Consider the following 14963-nt stretch of genomic DNA (forward strand, 5'->3'; position numbering starts at 1 on the left):
GAATCTTGAGAACTATGGATCCCCCCCAACCCAAAGAGCTGCAATTCCCAGAACCCTCAACAAACCAGAGTTCTCAGGGTGAAGCCATGGATGCGCCTTGGATGCGGTCCTCACCCAAATCCAAACTAAACACAACCTTCAGAAAACAGCGCTGGATCTGTGCAAGAACTCACACAAAACAGCCAAGTGCATGCATAAGTATTTATTAATATCTGAAAATCGAGATGGCGCTCTATATTATTTGATTTGATTTCAAAGTGCTTTATTTGGTAGCTATGAAATAAGAGGTGAAGCGTCCTAATGATTCGTTGCTCTGAAGTTTGGAAGATTCCAGAAGGAAGGGTTGTGGAGCCTTAGCTGGTCACACGGGGTAACTGGCCACACGTGCCACACCACACAGATTGACGCCTCTTCGCATCCGCATGTAGCCGTTCTCACCCCAGTTAGTTCCCCAGCTGTGGAAGCAAGAGAAAGAAGGAGAGGGTCTCTCTAAAAGGCTTCAGCAGCAAATGACAGGAGAGTCTGGTGAATCTAAGTGGAGTCAGACTATGGGTGCATGGATCTGTCAATTTCAGTCCTCTTAGTTCCACATTTTTCCAGCCTTAAATCCAGTTTGCATTTATTTATTTTTTTGAAAAAAATCACCCCGAAAACTCAGAAGCACGTTGTCCTGTGAATTTTCCTTAATAAACACATTTTTGCTGAGCAACGTCTCCTCATATAATGCATTTCTGTTATTTTCAGTAATATGCATTTTGATGTTCTATACTTCACCCATCTCTTGGCAGGAAAACAGCAGTGTAAAATCCGAATACGGGTAAGTTTCAAAGGATGGGTGTGGTTTCTGTATTGTTTCAGAAAGTGCAAATTGGGTCAGTTTGCCTTCAAATGCAAACTGAATCCAATTTCTTGCACAGCTTAGTGTTATCCAGTGAATAAAATGTTGGTGGATTCAAGGTTTGGGGGGGGGGAGAGTATTTTGACCAAAAAGGATTTATGGAGATGGCATAGGCATTTGGAAGCTGGTGGCCCTTTAATTAAAAGCCCATGGCACTGCAATGGACCAGGTGTTGCTTTGTGGGGGAACCTACAGGGGGCACCTGAGGCTGAGGGCAGGTTTAGTCCCCTCCACAGAATTATCACCAATACATCCTTTAATTTTGTTTCTTATCGCTGTTCAATATTATCTGTCCAAATGAGGACAGCCAATCCCCAGCTTGTATTATCTAGACCTGATGCCTGGCAACAGATCTGCAGGGAACTGAGAAGTGGGATCTTGTCCTGTGGCCACTGAAAGTCTGGGGAGGCAACAGGAGCACAAAAAAGGATTGCCATTACTAGGTGCTAGGTAGGGCTGAGTGATATATTGATATATTGTCCAAACCCAATTTGAACTCCATATTGTGATATCAGTTTCATAGTTTTTGACCTGGCAATATATCACGAATCATGAGGTGTGTGTGCTATGCAAAAATCACGATGCTGGAAAAACCGTGAAGCCACCCAGTGCCTCTCCAGGGCTCCATCCTGACTTCAGACATGGTCATATATAGTATAGCACAGTGTTTTTCAACCTTTTTTGGGCAAAGGCACACTTGTTACATGAAAAAAATCTCGAGGCACACCACCATTAGAAAATGTTAAAAAATTTAACTCTGTGCCTATATTGACTATATATAAAGTAATTCTCTTGAATAGGAATCAAATAAACACAAAGAAAGTATTTTATAATTACTTTATTATGAAATAGTAAGTAAACAGAAATATGAAAAATTATAAAATACTTAAGCATAGTGAAGCAATCTGTGGGGCTGGAGAACAGACCCCCCCTTTTCGTTGCCCTCGGCGGAGAAGGGAATTAATTCGCCGTGGGGACGGGGAAGGAGCGAGCAGAGCAGGAGAGGAGGCGGCGGCGAACAAAGGCCAGTCCTACGCTGCCCACCCCCGTCGCTGCCGCCTCATTCAAGCGCGCCTTTTACCACCCTACCGGCGCAGGAGAGGCGAGCTCCAGGCCGCAAGCTCCTCCTCCTCCTCCCGCTGCCGCTCGCCTTCCCCACCTGGTGTGCCGGCAGCTCCGCACTTACTTGTCGAGCCAGAAGGTCCACGGCGAGTGCAGCGGGATCCCCTCGCCGGCGTCGGGCTCCAGGCCGCTCAGCTGCTGCTGCGGGTCGGGGTCGAGGTCGGCCTCGTCCTCCGCCTGGTGCTGCCGTGGCGGCGGCGCCGCCGGGCTCGGGGGCTCGGGCAGGCCCAGCTGCCTCTCGGGGGGTGCTGAGCGCCATTGCCCTGCGCTTCCTTCGGCCCAGGCTGAGTCAGCGCCGCCTCGCTCGGCGAAAGCCCGTCTTGTTGCGCACAGCCAGCAGGCAACAGGGGTCCCTGCCTGCCCGCTGCAAATCGGGCACGCCGAGCAGGCAGGCCTCGCTCACTGGCTGGCTGGGGGGGCGGGTTTTTCGCCTATTTATAGCGCCCTTGGCGCGCGGGCTTGGCTGAGCGGCGGCTCCCTGCTCCGAGCGGCTTGCCGTCTCCTCTCCCACTCCATTCAATCTCGTCACAGTGGAGGGAGGCACAGCTGGTCCTTTGAGCAGATCCCGGGGTGGGTTTTTGTCACACTCTCTTCGCTGCCCACTTTTTAAGTCACGGCACACCAGGCAACATCTCGCGGCACACTAGTGTGCCGCGGAACAGTGGTTGAAAAACACTGGTATAGCACAATGTTTAGCTGGTGGTATATCATGATGGTGAAAGCCCAGCCCTAGTAAGAGGTACACTAAAGGTCAGAGGAAGGGTGGGACGCGGGTGGCGCTGTGGGTTAAACCACTGAGCCTAGGGCTTGCTGATCAGAAGTACCACTCCAGCGGGAAGGTAAACGGCGTTTCCGTGCGCTGCTCTGGTTCACCAGAAGCAGCTTTGTCATGCTGGCCACATGACCCGGAAGCCGTACACCAGCTCCCTCGGCCAGTAACATGAGACGAGTGCCACAACCCCAGAGTCAGACACGACTGGACCTAATGGTCAGGGGTCCCTTTACCTTCCCTAAAGGTCAGAGGATGAGGCTGCCTTTTCTGTCTTCTGGGCTCCGCACATTACCTGTTCTTTATGATCCAGTAAGGAACTCCATTCTGAACGCCATAGCCAACTGCCAGCACAGCATGGTTCAGGTTGGTCCCGCAGGGGTAGTCAAAGATTCCTGGATAAAGGAGGAGTTGAGGAAGGCGGAGGGAGACAAGGTGAGAATGAAAGAGAATATGGGGAGGACATTCCTGGGTCGTCTCTGGAAAAGGCAACTCACATTCTGGGCTCTATCCAGCACTGGTCCCATTGAATTAAGGGACACAACCAACTTAAGCCTATTTATTTCCATTTAGTCTGCTCTGAGTAGGACTTGGTGGGCTGCTGCCCTTCCACACTTCCTTCAAGGAAAAGCTGAGGGATTTGGCAGCAAATTTAGGATTCACCCTCAAAGTAAATGAGCTGGCCTCTCTCCAACGCCATCCTCTTAGGCACATTGCAGCAGAGGCTCAAGTGCTGCTGGGATGCTGCCAAGCCCACCCAGGAGTGCCAGTCGCTGCCGCCGAGAGCTCGCCAAGCTGAGAGGGCAAACACAGTGACCGGCAGGTGGCCTCTATTAATAATAATAATAATAATAATTTTATTTATACCCCGCCCTTCCCAGCCAGAAAACCGGGCTCAGGGCGGCTAACATCAATTAAAATCACAGCAAGAAAACATAAAAACGATCAATTTAAAATAACAGATTAAAATACAAATTTAAAAATTCAATTAAAACTGCAGGTCTCAATCTCAAAATATCCCACCAATAAAAGATGAAGCGTAAATATTAAACAGAAACCAACCCAAAGGCCAGGTGGAACAGCTCCGTCTTGCAGGCCCTGCGGAAAGATGCCAAATCCCGCAGGGCCCTGGTCTCTTGTGATAGGCTGTTCCACCAAGTCGGGGCCAATATTGAGAAGGCCCTGGCCCTAGTTGAGGCCAACCTAACGTCTTTGTTGCTCGGGACCTCCAAAAGGTTATTATTTGAGGACCTTAAGGTCCTACATGGGACATACCAGGAGAGGCGGTCCCTTAAATACGAGGGTCCTAAACCGCATAGGGCTTTAAAGGTCAAAACCAGCACCTTAAACCTGATCCTGTACTCCACCGGGAGCCAGTGCAGCTGGTAAAGCACTGGATGAATGTGGTCCCGCGGCAAAGACCCGGTAAGGAGCCTCGCCACAGCATTCTGCACCCGCTGGAGTTTCTGGGTCAGTTTTAGGGGCAGCCCCGCGTAGAGCGAGTTACAATAATCAAGTCTGGAGGTGACCGTCGCATGGATCACTGTGGCCAGATCAGGGCGAGAGAGGTAGGGGGCCAACTGTTTAATACGGCGGAGATGGAAAAATGCCACCTTTGCTGTGGTTGCAACCTGTGCCTCCATTGAAAGAGAGGCATCAAAGGTTAGCAGCAGCAAGTGACGTCCGCCTGCAGCCTCCTACACGATACCTGCAATGAGGTTAGTGGGTGCAATCCTTGCCTTGCCCTGGGCACTGGCAATGCATGCTATGCCACTGCAGGCACCTGTTTCAGCACTGTGAGAACAGGATGCTGGACTTGTATGGGCCTGATCCAGCAGGCTCTTCTTATATTCTTATGATTGATCATAACCCCCCCCCTCCACATTCCCTATATTGGTGATTGCTGTGCGTTGAACGTCACCCAGAGACTGGGCTCATTCTTGCAGCCTCTGCTGTTCAACACCTTACCTGAACCATAAAGGTTGAAGTTGGAAGCATCCACCGCAACAGTAACTGGCTCATAAAGGGCCACAGCCTGTTCCAGGGCACCCTCATCATCTTCAGGGAGATCGACCCACCCTCGGATCCTGACCGCTCGGTCTGAGTTTTGAAAATTACACCTTCCATCCTGCAAAGTAATGGGAACCTTTCTTTCTCCAAACCTTTATTGGGCGTTGGGCGTTACAAATATAGAGATCTATAGTAACAGAAGTAATGGTAACCAATATTTTGGTTTTCTGTATATGGGAGGGCAGAAACAATTCTCATATATATATATATATGAAACCAACAATTATTTATTGGTTTATTGATTTTTTACATACCACCCAGATCTCAGGGTGCTTCACAGAATAACAGAGTATTTCCATTTAATAACAGTACAATGCATGACACATTTAAACGTGACACAGATGCAGATGAGGCCCTGATGAAGCTTTCTTATCTTATTCTTCATCCCAATGAACTGCACCATCGTGTGTCATTGGTGGGGGAAGCAAATCTGTTCAAATGGGGCTCTCACCTCTTTGGTTACTATAATGGTTTTTAATGTTTGGTATCAATAATGAAATTGCTGGTATTGAAACAACAACAACAACAATTCTTTGGGATGTGTTAACACCACCATCAGGCTCTCCAGGTGGAAAGCAATTGACAGATGTGAGCCAAAATTTGCCACCTGCCTATTGCTAAATGTTTCTTTCTCTCCTTCCCATTGTCAAGAGGAATTCAAAGTCTTATGGACTAAATACTGAGGGAGAAAAGAAATATATATCTTGATGAATAATTATAAGGACAAAACCACACTGGAGCTGGTTGTCCTCACAGACAAAGGTGAGAAGGGGTTAGCTGCTTGGCTTGCTTTTTTCAGTCCAAACTTGCCAGAACTCACTTCTGGCCCCTCTCAGGTGGGCGCCATGACCATTATAAGAGAACAAAGGAGACGTTCATGGTGAGTTCTGGCTGCAAACACTTCCCATTTTGCCTCGGGTGGTAAAATGAAATGGGGCGCCCCTGTGCGTATGCCGCATGGCTGCAAAACTGCATGTCATGTTCCAATGCTACCTGTCCCGTGTAGGGGTAGATGCGTTCTGAGTTGAGCCCGTTGTTCTGCAGGACGTACTGGAAGGCCCGACTCGGCCACCCTCCATTGCACCCATAGTTCCCCTGTGGCCAAGCACAGTCCACAAGGTTTTGTTCACTCAGCGGGGTCAGCTTGCGAGTCTGAATGCAATGGAGACTTTCCAGGGCACCGACGGCAGCAAACGCCCAACACGAGCCACAGCTGCCCTGCGGAAGGGGAAAAACAGTTTGATTTGGTGCTTAGAGGTGGGTCAGGGTCTGCTCCACACTCTCTGCAGCAGACTCACCTTGGGCAATTTGCTCTTCATCAATACTCCCGGGCCTTTGGCTAAGAAAGTGGGGAAATGAATGAAGCTGGGGCAGGAATCTGACCAGGGCCGTCTCATCATAGGGGCTGGGTGGCGCGGTGCACCAGGGTGCCAGGCCCCCTAGGGGCGCCCCCGCGAGCCCGCCGGCATACCGGGCGCCCCCTCCCCAACCCGCACCCGCCCCCACGCTGCAAGCCGGCTGCCCTCCGGAGCCCCAGCTGGAGCGCTGGGAAGGGCGCGCAAAGCCCCGCGCCGCTCCAGTGCCACGCCCCTCATCCCCCGCTCGCCCACCTCCCTCCCGCACTGGCCGCCCCTCAGGGGATGAGGGGCGTGGCGCTGGAGTGGCGCGGGGCTTTGCGCGCCCTTCCCAGCGCTCCAGCTGAAGCTCCGGAGGGTGGGCGGCTTGCAGCGCCACGCCCCTCATCCCCCCCTTGCCCACCCCCCTCCTGAGGGGCAGCCAGCGCGCGAGGGAGGTGGGCGTAGAGGCGGCCCACCGGGGTGGCTGATCCCTTTACGACGGCCCTGAATCTGACAGATGCTGGGACTCCCCATTTAGCTCAGCAACTGAGCAGATTAGTGGGGTAAGAGAGCCAAAAAAATCACATCTGGCAACCAATGTGACCCTTTGGTTTCCGATAGTACATGGGTTAGATGAGTCTAAAAAGCCCAGGACACAAATTTTCACGGCCCTCTAGTGACTATGGTGGTTCATTTATCGGAAGGAATGTATTTAGCGTTGACTCTGGAAGTGTAGATTTTGTCCAAAGTAAGCCTCCTTTGCAAGAGGGTTGGACTAGAACCCCAGGGTCCATTTTGATTCGGATGGGGGGGGGAGCCTTCTGACATCCCTACCCCCACCTGAGGGGTTCTCATCATTGCAACAAACCTTGAGTCCCTGGCTCAGTCATTCAAGCCTTCCCACTCAGCGTTCTACTCACCTGATCTTTCACCGGGGTGACACAACCTGTGTTACGCCAGTCCACGGATTCAGGAAGCACCAGAGGGCCAGATTTTTCGTACAAGATTGCACCGCCACCATGCTGTCTGGGCAGGTCAGGGCGGAGCCCATTCAGCTTCTCCTTAAATTCTTCTTTTGTCTGGGGAGCAGAGGAGAGTCGTCCATGTCAATCTCGCCAGAAGTAGCTGCGCAACCGTGGTAAGCAAGGCTTCGGAGGAGCAAGGAGGCCCCTTTCCATTTTGCTTCAGGCGGTGAAATGGGATGGGCTGCCCCAACCTCCCAGGCTGCCTGTTGCAACTCCAGACTCAACAACCAGTTTAGACTTCCTAAAAATAATCCGTGTATATTCACTAGGACAGTGTTTTTCAACCTTTTTTGGGCAAAGGCACACTTGTTTCATGAAAAAAATCACGAGGCACACCACCATTAGAAAATGTTAAAAAAATTAACTCTGTGCCTATATTGACTATATATAAAGTAATTTTCCCACGGCACACCAGGCGACATCTCGCGGCACACTAGTGTGCCGCGGAACAGTGGTTGAAAAACACTGCACTAGGAACTGCCAAGGTGACGCAGAGATCTAAAGAGGAACTATTATATGCAGCACAGAATCTCCTAGTTATGTGTTTTCATCTAGTTTAAGCCTATAACGTGTGTTTTATTTTTCTGTTTTGTGTTCTAGTTTTCAATTTCCCATGGCCTTTGGCTAGCATAACAATAAAGCTATTTATTTTGATGATGATGATGATGATGATGATGATGATAATAATAATAATAATAATAATAATAATAATAATAATAATAATAATAATAATAATAATATTCACTAGTGGAGTCTTACCCAAAGCTGGAAACGTACATGATTTTCATTGCAACTGTTGTTAATGTCTTATGTTATAAAACACAAATTTGGTTTAAGGGTGTTTTTCATGTTATTTGTCCCAGCCTCCAAAATACCTAGTTTTGGACCTCAGCATAGGAGCTACCAGGAGAGGAGTGAGCAGAATTATAAGCTTGTCTATTGGGCTGAGAGAGGGTTGAATAGCCGCAAAATCCATGATACAAGCTCACCAAATCGCTGAACTGGTTCAAGGCCATCTGAAAGGTGTGTTTCCCCTGGGCAGCTTCACGGTTATGCTCTTCGATCGTTTGGAGATTGTCCTCCCAGACGGTTCTCCGGAAGTCTTCTGCATTCCTCTGCAAGGAAGCCTCTTGGTTAAGAACGAGCGGACAGAGCCCAAGATCATTCTTGCCTCAAAAAATTAGAAGGCCTTGAGGCCAGAAGAACTCAGCTCATACTCTTTGACATTTTCCAATGAAAATAGGGACATCCTATTCCGTACCCTCCAACATTTCTCTGATTAAAATAAGGATGTTCTAAAGAAAAGTGATACATTCCTGGATCAAATCAGAAACCAGGATGGCTTCTGTGAATCCAGGACTGTCCCTGGAAAATAGGGACACTTGGAGGTTCTGCCAGTTGCAGGAAAATGGTTCCAGATCAGAATTTGGCTGCACCGGGATGCACCAGTTTCTTACCAGTCGAAGAGGAATGTGCATCTTTGTGCATTGTTGCACATGCAATTTTCTTGGAGTTAGAAGGCAGAGGGATTGTTTTCAAGCCCTGCCTATGTGTTTGCTGGCTATTGTTGGACAAAGGCTGAATCCTTTACACCAGAGGTCGGCAATCTCTGGCCCGTGGGCTGGATGCGGCCCATGAACGCCGTTTTACTGACCCACGAGTTGCTCACCAACCAAGCCACCCGCTCGGCAAGCCCCCCGCGCACTGCGCTAAAGCAGCGCAGCACAGTGCGGGGACTTGCCAAGTGGTGGCGGAAATTGCGTCTGTGCATGCACAGATACTGGAAATTGCATCTGCACATGTCCAGACACCAAAAATTGCTTCTGCACATGAGGCGTGATTTTCAGCGTCTGGGCATGCGCAGAATCAATTTCCGGCACCACGGACATGAGCAGACGTGATTTCCAGCATCGTGCTGCACATGTCCAGCCCACGGACGCTCTCTGTGGGCTTTATCCAGCCCATGGCCGGATAACCTTGCCAACGGCTGCTTTACACACTGCCCATGCTCAGAAGCGCATGGTTCAAAGTGCAAGAATTTTTGAGACACAAGCATGGTGTTCATCCTAGTTCGGTTGGAGCAAACTCACCTCACGGTATATTTTATTATGGGTCCTCTTCCAATCTTTCCAGGCTTCATCCAGAGCTGGGTCCCTGGCCATGGTGAACGTCCTCAGCAAGACCAGGACGGTCATTGCCACCAAATACATCAGATCCATATCTGCACAGGAGACAACCTAAACCTGTAAGATAATTTCATGCATGTTTTCTCTCAAGCGAGTATTTTCTCTTTAAAAAAGTCTCAAATGCACACATCTCCCCAAATATATACACCTGCTAAACACACACATTTAGTACATATTTTTCTAAAATACATGTTAATTTCATTCCATTTTTGCATTAATCTCTATGTGTGATGGTGGTGATGGGGGCAGAGATTGGATGGCCGTCTCCCAGAGATGCTTTAGCTGAGATTCCTGCATTGCAGGGGGTTGGACTAGATGACCCTTGGGTCCCTTCCAACACCAGTTGCTCTGTCTCTCAAAGGACCACAAAATGTGTCTTCCTGGGCAACTGAAACCTAGCTGTGTTGGATGGAATGCAGTTCTGCAGCCAAGTAATGTGAAATGCATACACCGGGATAAAGTCTGCATTTAAAAAATGTGTATACTGGAGAAAATAGTGCAAATTGCTCTGCAAAAATGTGCACTAAAATGATAAATTTTCAAGAGGATTAAAAAAAATTGCAAAGTGATGTGGAGAACTGTATTCAAGACTAAGGAAATAAGTAACTGAGAGGAACTGAAATTTTCAGGTTTGATCATCCTTAGTGACTCATGAAATTTGTTAGATGAAGTTTAGGGAATTTTTTAATGTTTGGTGTTTTATCATGTTTTTAACTTTCTGTTGGGAGCTGCCCAGAGTGGCTTGGGAAACCCAGCCAGATGGGTGGGGTATAAATATTATTATTATTATTATTATTATTATTATTATTATTATTATTATTATTATTAAATGCTGTTTCTGAATATCAAACATTTGCCGAATGCAGATAATATCCAGCATGAACATTCACAGCAATGGTGCTTTGAGGGGGCGGGGAAAGCATTTTAATTTAAATCTGTCTCTTTATAAATAATTTCCAGTCTGGCTTCCAACAAACCTTACCTTTCCCCCAAGTGGAAATATTCAGAGAATAGGCTCTTGGATGTCTGTTCACGCTGTCTGTCTGGGCAGAATAAGTTCCAGTCCCCTTTTTATAACGAGTGTGTGTCTCTAATTTCCTCTCCCACCTTAAGTTCCTGGAAACAATTTGTCAAAAGTTAACTGAGCAAAAGTGACATTTCATGGTCAAAGGAAGAGGTGTGATACCTTCCGTCTGAACAATTCGGCGGGGAAAGCCACAGGTGGCCGTTCCAGATGCAGCTTTACAAAACCTCACCTTGTCACAAATTTAGGGAAGCTTGTTGCCATTTCAGAAACCGCAATGTCCAAAGGAAGGCAGGCACAGCTTTTTCCTGCATCCAATATTTCTGTAGCTTTTGTTTGGTTTCATATACACATAAAGTATTACATTCACACGCAACCATACCCTCCACACTCACACTCATCATTGACCAGACCATAACTGAGTACAAAAAATATGGAGAGGTTTTGGAAGGCGTTTTTGGGGTGCTGGGAGGGGCAGTACCTCTAGTGAGGGACACATCCTGCTCCTTCCAGGACAGTTTGTCCACCTTTGGTTCCACTCTGTTCTCAGCTCTCACCTGTGGCTCCTGCAAGCTGTCAGCAGGTGAAAGTGGCCACAATCCTAAGTGGCTAAACCAGGTGAGGGGAGCCCATGCGTCTCAAACCCTTGGTGAGTTAGGGACATCCCTGCATGCAAAGACAGAGTGGATGAGGCCAAGAGTGGGTCCATCTGGCAAGAAGGCGGCTTCTACCTGTGCTGCAGGGGGAAGTGAGGGGCAGGTGGGGCTCGCCCACCTGGGAAGGGACCTCTTCTAGGAGAAGGAGGACGCAGCACATCTGACCCTAAACCTCCACTCCCAACTTCAGGAGAAGAAAGCGCTCAGGAGGAAACCCTACACAAATCAGGAGTGGAGTCCCTAAGACGGCTGGGATGGCACCTTGTACGCCTCCTTCCAGCAACTCCTGCTGCCAAGCGGGTGCCCAATGTCTGGCTCTGCTTTCCTTTGCTAGGCCAAGAGGGGGATCTTCATTGCTGGATTCCTAGCGTGGCAGAGCTAGTGGATCACCACTGGACACTCTCAACAAGCTCCAAAAAAGTTGTGCAATGGTATTTGTCCTTACAGAAGTTTATTGTCATTTTAACTTTTTGCAACTCTTAAATAACGGTAGTTTTAAAGTTTTATCCCTTTTTCTAAACCATTCCGAGGTTTTTCCACAATCAGAGTGGTGTGTGGATTTCGTGAAATAATAAAATAAATAATCCTGTTTGCATTTTGGTGGTGCAACTTTATTTTATTTTGCTAAATATATTCTTTATTGTTTCCATAAACAGAACATTAACATTATAGCAACAAGGAACATGCAGGAATGTTCTCATCTACAAAAGAACCTTGGAGCTGTGCCATTTAGCCAGCACGCGCTTGGCTGCTTTTGCTAAAATACACTAAAAATAGAAGTCACGTATCAATAACATTATCACATTGCATCACTTCCTTGGAAAGCCCACCGCAATGCTTCAGCTGCCCTGATAACATTAATTCCCACACTCTTGTTGTTGTTGTTCAGTCGTTCAGTCGTGTCCGACTCTTCGTGACCCCATGGACCAGAGCACGCCCACACTCTTAGCTAGGGAATAAATCCTGTTCAGAATTTCAAGTGATCAGCCACTTACGGTACATTTGAGCCATCATTAATACAGGCCCAGCTATTTTTACAACTTAGATACCCCATTGTACCATAGAGCTTTTATGCTAGCCCATTTAAATGCACCCCCTCATTTGCATGGTCAGGGAGATTTCCCAAAATCCCCTTCCAGAACAGACTTTGCTCTTGTGGTATGAACACACCAGATACAATATACCACATAATTTGGAACTTCCTCTATTCAGCACTCTTGGGAGAGACCTACTGGCGACTCCTTTGAAGCTCAAAGTATCTACCGGTATTTGCAAAGTATCTGTAATCCAATGTTTGTGGAGGGATAACATTTTTGAAACTACTGAGATTGTTTAAGGATATTTTTAAAGTCAAATTTAAAACTACTTATTTTTACTTATTGGTGGTTATTGTGTCTTTTATATGTTTTATGTATTTCATCTGTCTGGATTACCAATGTTTTATCGATTTTTAATGCTTTTATTGTCTAAATTGTGCCAATAAAGGCTGAATTAATTAATTAATTAATAAAGGCATCAAACATGTAAACCTGTATCAATTGAGGGCAGGGCAAGAGTGATGTTTGGACTTACTAGCTGAGCAACCATATCTGATATCTATGCGAAAAACATACACATAAATCTCGTGAAATTTTAACTGAACACCATATCTTCTGTATAATATTGCAAATTTGCAATATAAATCAATTTTAAAAGAAAGTCTGATTGAAAGACTGACTAACTGAATTGATAGATAGATTCATTGATTCTTTTCCCTCATGAGATGATCTGTGCTATTGAGATATCAGAACAATTTGGGGAGAAATATGCTAGCCAGAAGACCAGCACCAGTGGCCAAAATGAAGAGGTTTCCCACAGCCATCATGAATTCCAATTGCTGGTAGAATCATAGAATCCTAGAGTTGGAAGAGACCACAAGGGCCATCCAGTCGAACCCCCTGCCAAGCAGGAAACATAATCAAAGCATTCCTGACAGATGGCTGTCAAGCCTCCGCTTAAAGACCTCCAAAGAAGGAGACTCCACCACACTCCTTGGCAGCAAATTCCACTGTCCAACAGCTCTCACTGTCAGGAAGTTCTTCCTAATGTTTAGGTGGAATCTTCTTTCTTGTAGTTTGAATCCATTGCTCCGTGTCCGCTTCTCTGGAGCAGCAGAAAACAACCTTTCTCCCTCCTCTATATGACATCCTTTTATATATTTGAACATGGCTATCCTATCACCCCTTAACCTTCTCTTCTCCAGGCTAAACATACCCAGCTCCCTAAGCCGTTCCTCATAAGACATCGTTTCCAGGCCTTTGACCATTTTGGTTGCCCTCTTCTGGACACGTTCCAGCTTGTCAGTATCCTTCTTGAACTGTGGTGCCCAGAACTGGACACAGTATTCCAGGTGAGGTCTGACCAGAGCGGAATACAGTGGTACTATTACTTCCCTTGATCTAGATGCTATACTCCTATTGATGCAGCCCAGAATTGCATTGGCTTTTTTAGCTGCTGCATCACATTGTTGACTCATGTCAAGTTTGTGGTCTACCAAGACTCCTAGATCCTTTCCACATGTACTGCTCTCAAGCCAGGTGTCACCCATCCTGTATGCAGCTTTGCAGTAGAGGACCTTGTTCATTTCCAGGATCTCCCGGTAGGACTGGGATATATCACCTATCTGATAGCCCAGCCTTTTCTGGCCCCACTGATTCCCACGTTACCTGTTCTTTATGATCCAGTACGGAGTCCCATTCTCAGACCCACAGCCAATGGCCAGCATGGCATGGTTCATTTCCGTCCCGCAACCAGTATAGCTAAAGATTCCTGCACAAAGGAGGGGTTGGGACTGGAGTCAAAGCAAGAACGCAAATTGCAGAAGAGGGGCAGCACCTTCCTGGTGCATGCAGTGAGACCTGAGGCAGCAGTTGGTACTTCTGGGAGGCTGGGGGAGAGGCTTGTCATCATTGCTCTCCTCTGGAGTAAGGTTATAGGAGCCAGCTGTGTGTCATGCAGCCCTCCCCCCGGAACTGTGATGATGGTGAGGATGAACAACATTTGTACCGCCTTATGGCTCACAACAGAAAAATACATGATAAACAAACCACAAAGTTCATAATAAAAACAAAAACAAACCAATAACTGCCCCCCTCCAATAATCAGCCCAAGGCCTGGATGACGAGGAATGTTTTTGCCTGATGCCTAAAGGTACATAATGAAGGCACCAAGTGAGTCTCCCTGGGAAGAGCATTCCACAAACGGGGAGCCACCACAGAAAAGGCCCATTCTCATGTCACCACCCTCCGGACCTCACATGGAGGAGCCACATGAAGAAGCGCCTCAGAAGATGATCTCACTTGCTCTGCACTTTGTGTTTTCAAGGGTCTTTGGACAGTAGTTTCTGGAAATGGTAGGCTGCATTCAGGCTACCAAGTTGGGCATCTAATAATAATAATAATAATAATAATAATAATAATGCGCCTTACTTGAGCTGTAAAACTGGAAATAAGAAGCATCCAAACAGTCACTGGACCAACAGTAAAAGGTAAAGGTAAAGGGACCCCTGACCATTAGGTCCAGTCGTGTCCGACTCTGGGGTTGCGGCGCTCATCTCGCTCTATAGGCCGAGGGAGCCGGCGTTTGTCCACAGACAGCTTCCGGGTCATGTGGCCAGCATGACAAAGCCGCTTCTGGCGAACCAGGGCAGCGCACGGAAACGCCGTTTACCTTCCCGCTGGAGCAGTCCCTATTTATCTACTTGCACTTTGACGTGCTTTCGAACTGCTAGGTGGGCAGGAGCTGGGACCGAACAACAGGAGCTCACCCCGTCACAGGGATTCGAACCGCTGACCTTCTGATCAGCAAGCCCTAGGCTCTGTGGTTTAACCCACAGCG

The 14963-nt window shown here is 47.6% G+C and overlaps 1 protein-coding gene across 1 annotated transcript; it reads right to left on the reverse strand.

Moving 5' to 3' along the window:
• Positions 1–270: 270 nt before the first annotated feature.
• Positions 271–9428, reverse strand: LOC117039594 (cathepsin L1-like). The gene is made up of 7 exons (XM_033136758.1): positions 9312–9428; positions 8211–8336; positions 7117–7275; positions 5853–6077; positions 4758–4917; positions 3085–3184; positions 271–455 (listed from the first exon to the last, which is right to left on the reverse strand). Exons 1-7 carry the CDS (start codon positions 9414–9416, stop codon positions 362–364), a joined length of 969 nt encoding a protein of 322 aa, XP_032992649.1. The 5' UTR covers positions 9417–9428; the 3' UTR covers positions 271–361.
• Between the last annotated feature and the right edge of the window lie 5535 nt (positions 9429–14963).

This window comes from Lacerta agilis, chromosome 18 (assembly GCF_009819535.1).
Source record: "Lacerta agilis isolate rLacAgi1 chromosome 18, rLacAgi1.pri, whole genome shotgun sequence".
Classification (NCBI taxonomy): Eukaryota; Metazoa; Chordata; class Lepidosauria; order Squamata; family Lacertidae; genus Lacerta; species Lacerta agilis.